Raw genomic sequence first — 13,694 nt, 5'->3', positions numbered from 1 at the left:
AATGTCCTTGAATTACAATTTAAAAAGAAAAGCAGCACTGGATGCTGATTTGCATGGAACACCTTTTCTAGTTGCTGTGAGAGTTTTTCCAGTTGCATCAGGATAATTCAGGGATTTGCTCGTTCAGCACTGCCCAGTAAATTCTCCCTAAAAAGTGCCAGCCCCAGGGAGTTCAGAGCACACAACACTCAGCTCTGCTGTTTGCTGCCTTGCTGGGTTCTGTGGTACAGCATGGGCACCCCGTGTAAGGGCTCAGGGAGTGCCATGTGGGCAGAGAGCCCGCAGTGCCGGGGATCCAGTGACCAAGGCCGAGGAATTCATGGCAGGATCTGACCACTGCTGAGAGCTGCAGGAAGATTCAAAGGCACAAAGGACAAAATCCTTCAGGGGAAAAGGAAAACCAAACTAAGTTACTTCCCTGTTCAAGGGGAAATGATTTAAAAAATATGGATGTGCACAGTCCCTGCAGCTCTGTACAGAATGCTGGCCAAAATAAAAAAGTTGATGCTTGTCTGCGTGTCATGAATGAGCTTTTTAATTGGGATTTTTTTATGAATATCCATGTCTGGTGAGAAGAGTAGGATATGTATTTACCAAGAAGTTTAAATACTTATTTAATGGATTTAATATGGGCTCCCCAGGGAAGTGGTCACAGCACCAAGCCTGCCAGACTTCAAGGAGCACTTGGACAATGTTCTCGTGCACATGGTGGGATTTTTGGAATTGTCTTGTGCAGGGTCGGGAGTTGGACTTGATGATCTCTGTGAGTCTCTTCCACCTCAGATATTCTATGATTCTATGATATTTGCATTGATATAAATGTGTGCGAAACTATCCTGTTGAGATTTGTATTGAATATGGGATGTATATTAAAATCTTCTAGATTAAGTTGCTGCTGCCATAAGTTGTCATTGCCCACTTGAAACTCTTCCCAAAAAAGGTATTTAATCTTTGAAGTTTTTGATTTAAAATCCTTTGAGTAAGAGCCATAAGAGGAACAGTCACTGAGATTTGAAACTTGTCTGAAATAATCACCTGTTATACAGAAAAATGTTTTAAAAAATTTGGCCTGTTCTGTGTGAAATGAAATCAAAGTTAGTTCTGTTTATATGGGAAGTGTGAAATTTAACCCAATCAAGTCTGTCATCGTTGGCTTGTGTTTTGCTTACTTTGCTTGGTGTGAATAATTTCTTCTTAATCAGATTTTGACTGCAATAAGATTGTAAGTGCTTTTTTTTGCAGTGACTTTCTCAAAACTGGTCTCAAAGAAAACTACTGCTTTGAAGTTGATTTGTACAGTATTGCTAATGGAAAAAGTGTGGTGGTGAGTTCTCGGGTGTGATGGAGTTTGGTACCAAGGCTCCCTCCCTCTGCTCCTGCTCCGGCTGCCAGGCTGACTCCTTGAGCCAAGACAGGAGAGCAGTGTGAGTTTCTCCCATCCTTTGTTTTCCTGAGGCCTGGAAACCTCAGCCTGGGAGGTGTCTGTGCTGCAGCCAGAGGATGTCTGTGGAGGAGGAGAATCCAGCTCCTGTTTCCATGTGAAACTGAGCAAGGGCTGAATCAGCAGTGGCCTGCTGTGTCTCCCAGCATGTTCCTGCTTGGGAATGTTGTCTAATTTAAACTAACCCCTTCACTTGCACAATTATTAAACAGTTCATGATTGTCTTCGTCAAAACATGCACTTCATTTCTCAAATATCACCTGAATACTGTTGAACTCTGCCCAGGCCTGCACACAGTTCGCCATAGCGCATATTTAAATATCTCCTAGAAAAACAAATTCCTGCTGGGGAAAAATGTTCAGTGACGTGTTGCTGTGCCTTTGTGTCTTTATATATGCAAAATTTTTTAAAAAAATAATAAAATAGGCCAGAAGCAAGTGCCAGATTTAGTAAACTCTCTTTATTTACATACAAATACATGTACACATATGTGCTGTATATGTACACATATTTAAGTGTATATACATACATGGTTTCCACATACTCTACAATAAATAGCATGTAGGGTTTTCTTTTAATTGCCTACAGTGCTGAGTAAAAATACATGGCAATAAAATCATGGCTTACAGCTAAGTTACAAAAGCACCAACCACTGAACTCGTAGCAATAAATCCAAGCTCATGTACAGCTGGAGCGAGGACACGCTATACAGAATACAAAGTAGACCAACTTGTAGGAATTGACAGGAATAGGCCAACTAAAAAACATCATTATAGACCAGGAGAGACTCTGTATGAAGTAAGATGAAGGAAAACATTTAGATTATTGATCAAACTAAACCACACATTTAAATTTGTCACCTAAAGAGAAAAACAAATCAGCCAGTTAGTCGTATATTTTTAACAGAGTAATTTTTCTGTGTGAGTCTCTACCAAGGAAATCAGAATTAATCTCATGAGTGAGTCCTTCCAAGCTGCCATAGTCACTTGTCTGTGTGCACATCACTCAAACAGAGTACTTTAATAGTGCTTTATTTAAACTGTGTGTAACTTCTTGAACCCTTCATGCAGGTCCGATTGGAGGCAATAAAAAGCACTTCCTCAGCCAGCTTCTTCCACCGTACCTGTGACATCAAACTGTCACAAAGGGCCATGAGAGCAAATTGGCAGCAGCAGCAGGATCAATACCCAGAGAAAGCGCAGGAGTTGATGCTGGAACCTGCATTGCCAGAGCCAACTGCTGTTGGCTGTGGTGGGACAGCACCTGTCCTGTTGAAGCAAAACCACAGCTGGACCAGCCATTGTTCTAACTGCACTGGAGGGATTCTGTTCTGCACTAGGGGAAAGCCTGGCTGAATATTTATATTAATAGTTTGAAACCTGCTTTATGAGGTGAAGATGCATAGATTTCTGTTGCTCTCTTTTTGTCGTGGCTGGTATTTTGACTCAAGGTGTGCAGTGCACTGCTAAGGAAGACAATTGGTGCCATGAAGCAGAAAGCTGCTTGTTGTTCAGGTATCCTTGTGCTGTGATGTGTTTTCCTTGCTGCAACATATAATGCTAAGAGGCTGGATAGCAAAATAATTGCTTCCTTTGCTTGGAAGCCAGCCCCTGTTACAGTCCTCAGGCTTCACAGAATCACAGAATGGTTTGGGTTGGAAGGGACCTGAAAGATTATGTTGTTCCACCAAGGGACACCTTCTGCTAGACCAGGTTGACTTAAACAGAGATCACCCTTTTCCAGGCTTTTTATATATTCTCTATTGCTGTAAAACTAGCACTGGTGTGTATGTGAATGTTTGAGAAGAATCAAAACCAGTGGTGAGCACAGAAGGAAGGAATGTACACCACATGTGCACACCTGAGGGGTCTAAAAAACTAAAGCTCATCAATGTCTAATTACATCACTGCATATCCATGGGTAAGAAGGCTGAAGGAAGAACTACTCACTCTTCACTTCAATGAGTACCTACAGCTACTACAACTCATAAAAATGCAGATTCCTTTCCTTTTTTTTTTTGTCCTAGATTTAGCACTTCCTCTTAGTATTTGGACTTGACTACTTGAGCCCTCTCTGTAACATTCTTTATGAAATCAGTGGGAAAGCCGTTTATTTGGAGTTTCTATATGAGTAGATGTGAGGCTGCTTCATCATTTGTTCTTTATATTGTCACCTAAAGTTCCCAGTGAGAAATAGGATCCCGCTAAGTGCTGTCCAGTTTAAGTAAAAGACAACCTCTCTGCCATGAAGTAGTTTAAAACAGTGACTTTCAAGATCAGCGTTCATTACAGACATAATTTTGTTTGACTTTTGTCACGTGCCTGCCTGGCAGTTCCCTTATGGATGACGACAAGAGCTAAAATGCAACGGTCTCAAATGAAAATGACTGATACATAAACAGTTTGATTAGTTACGATACGGCACAAACACAGCTACAGTTTTTTAAAGACTTTTTTTTTTTTTAACCTGATAGGAAAAACATATTCTTCTCCAAAAGGTTAGTGGAAATGCTTATTTTTATGACTGATGCTGACTGCACCGTGTCAGCCGGAGGACAGGTACGGCGTCTCGCTGTGGTAGTTGTAGTCAGGACAGACCTTCTGCACCAGTTTGTAATCGACGCTGTAGAAAGCGATGTAAATGCAGATGACCTTAAAGGGTTTGGAACACAACCAGGAGACATGGCTTTGGGTCTGCTCTTGGTAGCAGATCTTTGAAGGGTCGAAATTGCACAAGGCAGTTTTTTTAGCGCGGTCTGTTTTTTCGTACTCGATTCGGCAGTTGAAGGACTTGGATTCCTTGGTCTCCAGCGTTGACTGTGGAGATGGTTCAAACTCAACCACCTTGGAAGGTGGCACCAGGCTGACAGAAACATTCCCCAGACCCGTGGAGTTATGTCGGAAATAAACACTGAAGGTCCCATTGCCGTGATCGACGATTTTCCCCGTGATCAGGAGGTTCAGCTTAACAGTTTTGATGTTAGAGTGGAAATCGCCCCATCCAAACATTTTCTTGAATTTCCCAGTTTTTACTATAGGTCTGCGTTTAGTTCGTGCCAGAGATTCCTGAACCTCCGTGATGTTGGACAACCAATCCCAAAAGTTTTCTATGCTGTCCGAGTAGGACACCTGGCCGTGTTTCAGTACTGGAGATGGCTTAACAAACAGGCGTAAGGGGTTGACCATCCTGGAGTGGACCACGTTGTCAACCAGTGTCTCTGCAGCATCCTTGTCTTCCCAGTCCAGCACGTCCGCAGCTTGTACAACCTGATTGGCATCACAGAATACCTGTTTCAGAACAGAAAGAGGGAGTTGTGTAAAGTGTGAAAATAAAATGGTCGAGATAAAAAAGGAGCCATTAATATTTATTTTTACACCAGTAGGGTCTGTATCAGTCTAGTCACAGGTGGTTTACTGTAATGAGTAATTTCTACTGCCCTATGAAAGAGGGGATCTTACTCAAGGATCTTACTCAGAATAGCCTGTAGAAGATACAAAAATCTCAACAGGAGCCATTCACTGGGGCAAATGAATAAACCTCTGGACAGGTTGATGGCTGTGATGTGCAACAGCAGACAGACACCCTCTGCTCACAGATTTGTTAGAGGAAAACATGCCTGAAGAAAGTGGAAAACCTGAAGAGCAAAGTGGCCCATCTCCTAAAAGATGGAGTGAAATAGAACAGTGGGATTTTCCATTCCCCTTTGTTTTTCTCCCCACTTAATCTCCCAACTGCTTCAGGCTTAAAATCCTTTTCTGCTGGAATAATTGTGTCCTGAACTGTTTAGTGTACATTTGTCTTTTCTGGTGTTGCCTTCTCCATTTTTTCTAAACTTAACCTGCGTGTTTGTGCTCGCAGCCTGACACAACAAAAATAACCATACTTTTGGTGTGCTGATTTCAGCTGCTCATCTGCCTGTGTTTAGCAAGGCCCAGCCTTCCAGAGGTGTAGAGCAATCCCAGCCATGCAGCACAGCTCAGTTTTGGGAACCATGACTAGGCCAAGCTAAGTCTGCAATCAGAAAGCAAAAAAATTCCTTCTGGTAGCAACAGAATGGCCTTAGATTTCAGAGTTAAACATGCAACAACAAATTCCCAACTGAATGTAGAGACACATTTCCCAAGTATATTCTTCCTGTTCACTCTGGCAGAGAATTCCTATTGAAAATGCAGAACTGGAGCATATGTTTAAGAGGTCAGAAGCAGGATCTGTGTTTCAAATTTTAGGTTGAAATGGAAGCTTTGGAGAATGTGTTTTCAGGGTTTGTTCTCTTCAGGACTGTCTTACACCATCATCCTAATGGACGAAGAAAAACTCTTTCATCTGCAACTATTCTTATAAAATGTGTGAACAGAACAAAGAGATGCTTAAAAGGGAAAGAAAAAAGGACAGTGTTGTCCTGCTCATGTCCCTGGCATTAAACTGCTACTGCCCCTTCCTCCTGGCAAAATGCTGCTCTTGCTTCATCATCAATCTGGCAGTGCCAGGATCCCAGTGGTGGATCCCACTATAACTAACACACAGGATAGGGTTTTCAGTATCCAGTAGCAAGATTATGGGGTGGAAGTTTGCCTGAAGCAGTCAAAGCATTGAGCACAGACGCTGAATTGCATGGGGTGGGATTTTGTGCTTCCTGTCTCACTAGGGAAACTGCAATGCTGGGCTTGCTTTTCCCTCTGCTCCTGATCCCAAAGGGATCTTCTGCGCCTCTAGTTCCTAGAAGTGTTCCATTTCTATAATATCCAACTGTTATTTCTACAAAGTGTAGTTTTTCGTTTCATTATCTGGAAAAGATCAGAAACTCCAAAGCCTTTAATTTTCACTGGGGCCTGTTCTCCAGCAATAGACTCCAAACCAGAGCCCCAATCCACTTACCACATGTCCTTCCTGATCACCCCTAATGCAGTAATTAAGATTAAATGATGAACAGCAGCAACGTTCACAGCTGGAATGTTGAAAGGCAGCAATTGCTGTTGCTAAATCATAGAATCACAGAATGGTTTGGGCCAGAAGGGATCATAAATATACCTCATTCCAACCCCTGCCATAGGCAGGAACACAGTCCGCTATCCCTGGTTTCTCCAAGCCCCATCCAACCTGGCCTTGGACACTTCCAGGAATGGGGCAGCCACACCTTCTCTGGGCAACCTGTGCCACGGTCTCACCGCTCTCACAGTAAAGAATTTCTTCCTAATATCTAATCTAAACCTGCTCTCCTTCAGCTTAAGGCTATTCCACTTGTCCTCTCACTTATTTATCACTATAAATAAATCCATGGCTGGATGGAAATGCAGCGGTCAGGTGCGTCTCTGCAGAAATATGTTATTTCCTTCCTCAGATTAAAAAGGAGGGAAGAAAAGACAACAGTGATCACTCTCAGCCTGAGACCTTGTATGTCAACTTTCTGCCTCTATCCTATATTTTTTTATGGCTGAGCTATGAACCCAGGAAAATAGGAGATTCTAATGGAAACAGTGATAGATGCTGATCTGTACCAGCCCAAATAGCACTGTCATAATGATGCTGGGGGAAGCATCACTTCCACCATGATGGAAAGCTCCTGGTGAAGCTCTGCCATGTTTATGTGTGTTTTTTTCAGCCACTCTTTAGCCTGCACAAGCCCAAAATCAGCCTGGTGATGCTAAGGACAGCTGGCCACCCCCACTACTAGGGAAACCACTCCTCTGCTGCAAAGCAGTGACTGCTCAGATGAAGAAAGAAGTGCTGCACACATTTGCCCATCCTTCACCCCAAATCTGACCTGAGGCCTTGAGAAGCACAAAAAAGAGACTTTTCTGCTGCATTTCCAGATTGCAGTTGGGACCAGGGGCCTGGCACTGCCGTAATATCAGAAACTTTCCTCTGTGTTTACACAGCTAAATGATGTGCTACTTAAAATGCCATTCAAACCATGGGCACCTATAGCTGGTATTGCTGTTAGTAACTGAGCCATAGGAAAAGAAATTGGAAATTTTAAGGTGAAATGATGTAGAAATGAAGCTGTTTGATTCACAGGAGGTTCTGGCTTTGCTTGTGTCTGCATCCAGCACTGACTGTCCTCTGGCAAGGGCACAGGAACACACTCAGTTGTCCTTCTGGGCTACTTGTCTTCTGCAATGTTTATTGAAATCCCTGCAATGGCTCTTTGGCTTTTCTCCTCTCGCCTTTTATGAGGAGATCTAGAGGATACTGAGTCATGTGCTACGGATAATGCTCAATGTATGTCTCTTCAGGGGGCTCTCACTCCAAATGAGAAAGCAGGGCATTGCTTTCCCGACGGTGCTTTGCTGAAGGCTCTGATAGAAAAAGAAGAAATATGTGGGTATAAGGTCTGGGATGGCGGAAGGGTGGGAAACATCAATGCATGCTACAACCAGGTGGGTTTGCCACATCAATAACGTATTAGGGCGCAAGTATTTCAAAACCGTGATGGTGAAATCGCAGAGTTGCACTGTGCTAGGCTACTACTACTTTTATTTATGTATGTGTTACACCAAATGAGGTGTACTCATGGGATAATGAAACACACCCCCGGAGCTACAGTGACCTGGGCTATTTCACGTGGCAACACAACAGCTTTCATAAGAGGGGAACATGAAATCGTTGATAAGTTGAATTATAAGGACGTAATACCCCTGTTTAAAGCCCAGACAGCAATCACCAGCCACTGCTAAAAGTTGTATCTTACACTTAAGTATTTTTTTCCTCCTCCTTTTTGAACTACTTTTCAGGCTGTGGGATTCTCCAATGTTGCCCAGCCTTAATTCTTGACTCTGATCCATGCTGGTGCTGTCTTGTTTCACTGATTTCATTAGAGGAGCGAGATTCAGAGGCTGACAGAGCTGTCAGCTCAGTGGGCTGCAGGGAAGGGACTTTGTGGGCTCGAGGTGGTACATTGGTTGTATTTTGCAAATGTTTAGTAAAAAGGTGTCTAACAAAGAACCGCCCTGTTCTGCTCAGTGCCTGATGCAGGAGCACGAATGAGGGGGCATTGTTCAGAAATGTGAATAATAATTGTGCTTTTGTGATGTAAAACCTTTGTGGTGTGCAGATTTTTTTTCCCCTGTTTTGAATAAACCTTTCTGCAATATAAGAGAACCCAAAGGCCCTTCCCTGGATGGTCACATTTTGCTCCTAGCGAGGACAGGCCGATGCGCTTTGTTCATATGTTTATTCACTTTGCTTTAGCAATTTCCGGGCAATAAAAAAAATTCTGTATTAAAAGAATGCAGCACATGCTGGAAAAAAATTACTTCCTCAGCACCTTTCCATTTCACTATAATGCATCTCTATAGTGAAAAATATTGCTGGTAGGGTATTTGAAAAATACGAGCTCAGGGAGGTTAGTGTGTCCATTTAAATAGATGGCTATTGCTGGAGTTCTCCTCTGCTGCACCTGCGTTTTCCCATTCCTTCCAAACCATCAATTTCCAAACAGAAGAAATCACCTAATCTTTTTCCCTATTACAGAGGCTGTAAAAGGGCACCCAGTTACCCTAAAATTTCCATTAGCCCGTAGATGTGTTCCAGTAAGAAGCACTGGGACCCATCCAGATGCGCTGTATCCACAGCGTGCCTTGCTGTTTTCTTTCACTACATAAGCCACGAGAACAGCTCAAACCACCGTGATGTGGTTTATGTTTATGGAGTTTTAAACTTTAAACCTTTGGTTCTTGCTGTGCCCTTCTCTGAAAGGTGGTGATTACTCTTCAAAACCTCCCTCTTCCATGCATGATCCTGACCATGGCAGAGCCACACAGGGTTAAATAACATTTACCATGAGATATTTTTTGAGAAATGAACCTGCATTGTTGAGACACTGGTATCAATAAATGCTCTATTTTCTCTATTTGCCCAAATTTGGGTTCATTTGGAACTCATTCCCATGTCCTTCTCTGTGGGCAAGGCACTAAATAAAAGCAGGTGTCCCTGTGCAAGAGTTAATAAGTTTTGATGCTTTGGGAATTTTATCCAGGTTATTCATCAATCACCAGCAATTATTCCTCTGGCTTCACCCCTGCCAGGAACCATTTAAAAACTCTTGGCAATTAGCTGAAATGAACCAGTCTGTTGGAATAAACAGTTCTGAAGCACCATTTGGCCACTCACTGGTGCTGCCGGGAGCTTTTTATCCCACCGCTGGAGAGGAAGGGGTGGTGGGAGGGAGGTGGTGTTCAGTCACCTCCTCTTGCCCCCAGTTACACCAGTGAACAATTCATACTGGGGGACGATTCCAGTGGTCTCTTCACTCTCTGCTGCTTCTGTGCCTGAGTGTCCCATGGGTTTATACTTGTGTCCCCTCTGCAGCAGCAGAGGACCCTTCTCTGTCTTTCCCCGTGGTGATTTTGGAGCCTCACAGGCCGTGAGCATAATGCAGCATCATCAAGCAGCTGCACAAAAGCCCCAGTTTGAAGGGAGTGCATGGAGGGGGAGAGAAATAACTCTGCTTTGTCTGTTTGAAAATTCAGTGATTTCCACACATTTATCAAATATTAAATAATTTATGTCTTGACAGGCCTTATCAATTTTGCAAAGCACACACATTAACCAGATACAATGATCTCATATTAGCTTTTTCAGCATCTTATGCTGGAGCCCAGAAATATTAATAAAAACTCAGCCCATCATCAATTAAATAGAAAAAACCCATAAAATTGTGTTCCATTATAGCCTCTTAGCCTTTTTTTTTTCCCCCGAGAAAATGATCACGGGTTCTAATAACTCATCACAAAAAGCTGAGCTTGAACTTTACAGATTATTAAATACTTTTTTTTCCAAAGACAGAGGCCATGGTGGGTTTTATGGCAGCAGATGTGACTGCTGTCAGGGATGCTTCGAGGAATTTGGGAGTTAAGTAACATCCTTCAGCAGAACTGTATAAAAGAAACATGTTTGTTCCATCAAGTCACAGCCCTATTTTTCAGGATGTTATCAGCCCGTGTGCTTTCATGATTGAAAGATGGATTAACTTTCATTTACCACTGCAGCTTCTGCCAGGAGTGGAAGCTGTGAATTAACAACTTAGGCTACCACGCAGAAAAATCCTTAATAATCCTCAATCTTCAGCTGCCCAAACACATCCTCTGGATTTTACTTGGAAATTTTTAATTTTTGATCCTGTCTCCCCAAAATTTTGCTGGGAAGCTTATGGATTTCCCCTGAGAAAACAAAATTGTGTGGGTCAGCCTGCCCCAATATCAGAAAGCTGCTTTTCAATGAAGCAAAAAGGGCAGGTTTGATGGGGCTTTGAGCAACCTGATCTAGTGGAAGGTGTCCCTGCCCATGGCAGGGGGTTGGAATGAGATGAGCTTTAAGGTCCCTTCCAACACAAACCATTCTATGATTCCATAATCCACTGAGAGCTGAGCTGTGGGGAAGGACAGAGTGAGCAGGGATTTACTTTTGACAAAGTTTGAAAAACAAAAGAATTTACAAAAGACATCTCAAATGGGGGCTGAGCACAGGGTCTGTGTGCCCTACATGGCTCTGGAAGCAGTGCTTCCAGTTTGCAACCTGGAAAAAAGGAGAGGTGTGAGCAGCACACAGGCAAAAATGGGATTGGAATATGACTACTGGTCATATTCATGCTAATGGGGGTGGTGGGATGTGAATATCCAGAAGAGAGACTGAACCTTGTAGCTAAGGATGCCCTCACTCTCCAGGCAACTGAAACACTTTCCTACACTTGCACAACCTCTCCCTTGCTAAGCTGTAAATAAATAAACACCAGCAGGTTGTTGTGCCTGGCTTTCTCTCTCCTGTGGGCGATGATGGACTGTTTAAAATACTCTGGTGCAAAGAAAAAATTAAGTCACAAATTCAGAGTCCACTTGCTTGATTTCTGTCTCATTTTGAAACAGGTGATAAAGAGGGACTGTGGAGTTCAGCATGACAAATTCAGCAAAGATATCCATATGGGGGGAAAACAGAGCAGGGAGTCAGGAGCGCTGATCTCTGGATGAATGGTGGCAGGGTACTCAGACTTCTTGGAGTCCTCCAAGTTAGTGAGGTTGTAATTTGGAAAGTTTTAAAGCCTCATACAGCTATTGCTACCTTTTTTTTTTCACTCAGGGAAGGTGGTGAGAAACCCCTTGTTCAATGACCAATATAATTGGATTACTTTAACAACTTCGCTCTGTTTCCTGTAGTTAAAACTATGACAAGCTGCTTCAGCAGAAAAGAAAGCCTTCATGATTGAACCTTGCAGCCCATTAAATTTTCTGCTTGTAAATAGAATCATAGAATCATTAAGGTTGGAAAAGACCTCCAAGATCATTGGGTCCAACCTTCCACCCAACACCACCATGTCAACTAAACCACAGCAGTAATCCTACTAATGCATCCCACAAAGGAATTCCCCCTCTGCAGAGGGATGCTGTACTGGCATCCCCGCCGATGGAAGGGAAGTGATCATTCCTGTACCATGTCCTGCTACCCATGACTGGTGACAGGGCTTCCTCCAAAGCGTTGCTGAGGAAGTGTCCAAGTGGTGCAACAGGAAAGTGATGGAAAGAGGAGAAATGGCAGACTAAACTGTGTATCAGTGTTAATATTCTCTGACATGTTGTCTGAAAGTCAACTAATACTGCTAAACAAGAGTACAGCTTAAATACCTGAGAGACACAACACAGTAACACAGAATCACAGAACCAATTAGGTTGGAAAACCCCTCTGAGATCATCCAGTTCAACCTATGACTGATCACCAATCACCGATCTGATTGACCAATGTCAACCAGACCGTGGTGCCAAGTGCCACATCCAGTCTTTCCTAAAACACCTCCAGGAATGGTGAATTTACCATCTCCCTGGGCAGCACATTCCAAGGTCTAATCACCCTTTCTGTGAAAAAATTCCTCCTAATGTCCAACCTAAACCTTTCCTGGTGCAGCCTAATACTATGTCCTCTTGTCCTACCACTTGTTACCTGGGAGAAGAGACTGACCCCCACCTGGCTACAACCTCCTTTCAGGTGGTTGTACAGTGTGATAAGGTCACTCCTGAGCCTCCTTTTCTCCAGGCTAAACACCCCCAGCTCCCTCAGCTGCTCCTCACAGGACTTGTGCTCCAGACCCTTCACCAGCTCCACTGCCCTTCTCTGGACTCACTCCAGCACCTCTATGTCCTTCCTGAATTGAGGGGTCCAGACCTGGAGGTGTGGCCTCACCAGTGCCAAGTACAGAGGAGGAATCACTTCCCTAGTCCTGCCAGCCACACTATTCCTGATCCAGGCCAGGATGCCACTGGCCTTCTTGGCCACCCTGGTACACACTGGCTGCTCATGTTCAGCCAGACACGACAATAAGGGTGAGCCTGAAGCTTTCCCTTGCTTTTTAGCCTTTCAAGAGATCCAAACTGTTCTAGAAGGTAAGTCAGAAAACATAAACTGGAAGCATGAGAGCCAGTGTTTGACTCAGCACTATTTTCCCTCTCTATAATATGGTGAATTTCCCCTCTGCTCTCCAGGTAGATGAGCAGGAAGCTGATGAAGGGCAGTTTGCTTTGTCATTACTCCTCAGAAGATCTGTCTGCATCTATATACGCCTAAAGTCTGGGGATAGTGCAGGTAGAAATCTTTAGTTTAATGAGAATATGAGATGATAACATCCAAATAACCCACAGACAAAAATACAAATCTAAAAGAAGTATGCTGGGAGAAATTTCCAATTCTGGATAGAATTTATTTGCATATTTTTTAAACAAAACTTAGACTTCCAACTCAGTATTGTATTTTACAGAAAAAAAAAAATCACTTGAAAATTCTCCAATTTGTACAACTAAGCAAAATAGTGTTTTACTAAAACAGCACTTCAGTAAAGAAATAAAATTGGGAGGAAGAAGCAGAAGAAGAAAAGAGTGAAAATTAAAAATAAAGCATCCAAAGATTTCCTATTTCAAAAATGTATTTGTGGAAAGTATGTGCTGTCTTTCTCACAGCCCTGATGAGTAGTTTTAGGTTCTCTGAAGTGTTCCCTCCAGCCTCAATTGGATAAATTGCTTAGAGCATAGATAGCTTTTAAATTATATCCATGAATTGAATTGATCTACCTTTTTGCTGAGAGAACAGAAAATTTGTTCTGAGAAATGTTTCTTGCCAAAAAATGTGCACCAGTTCTATTCTTGAAGACTTAAACTCTCAGGGTTTTTCCCCCTTAAATCTAAAATAGAGATATTTGAGATAAAAAACAGGTATCTTTTCTGTATGTTTGTGTAGGAGTAAGTCTTATAATTTTTTTCTGATATCACTAAGTAGT

General features: G+C 42.8%; 2 protein-coding genes across 2 annotated transcripts in view; one reads left to right on the top strand and one right to left on the bottom strand.

Moving 5' to 3' along the window:
- The window catches only part of SPOPL (speckle type BTB/POZ protein like), a 50,670-nt gene that overhangs the window by 34,336 nt on the left and 2,640 nt on the right, over nucleotides 1-13,694 (top strand). The gene's annotated exons all lie outside the window — the stretch shown is intronic.
- The window catches only part of NXPH2 (neurexophilin 2), a 37,356-nt gene continuing 25,565 nt past the window's right edge, over nucleotides 1,904-13,694 (bottom strand). The window contains exon 2 of the mRNA XM_018078895.1: nucleotides 1,904-4,728. Coding sequence (XP_017934384.1) covers nucleotides 3,985-4,626 — 642 coding nt within the window. The 5' untranslated portion in view covers nucleotides 4,627-4,728 and the 3' untranslated portion in view covers nucleotides 1,904-3,984. The remainder of the gene's footprint in view (nucleotides 4,729-13,694) is intronic.

This window comes from Manacus vitellinus, unplaced genomic scaffold (genome assembly GCF_001715985.3).
Source record: "Manacus vitellinus isolate BGI_N305 unplaced genomic scaffold, ASM171598v3 scaffold_43_pilon, whole genome shotgun sequence".
In the NCBI taxonomy this organism is placed as follows: domain Eukaryota; kingdom Metazoa; phylum Chordata; class Aves; order Passeriformes; family Pipridae; genus Manacus; species Manacus vitellinus.
Note: the sequence above shows the minus strand (reverse complement) of the source record. Positions and strands in the feature narration are given on the sequence as shown.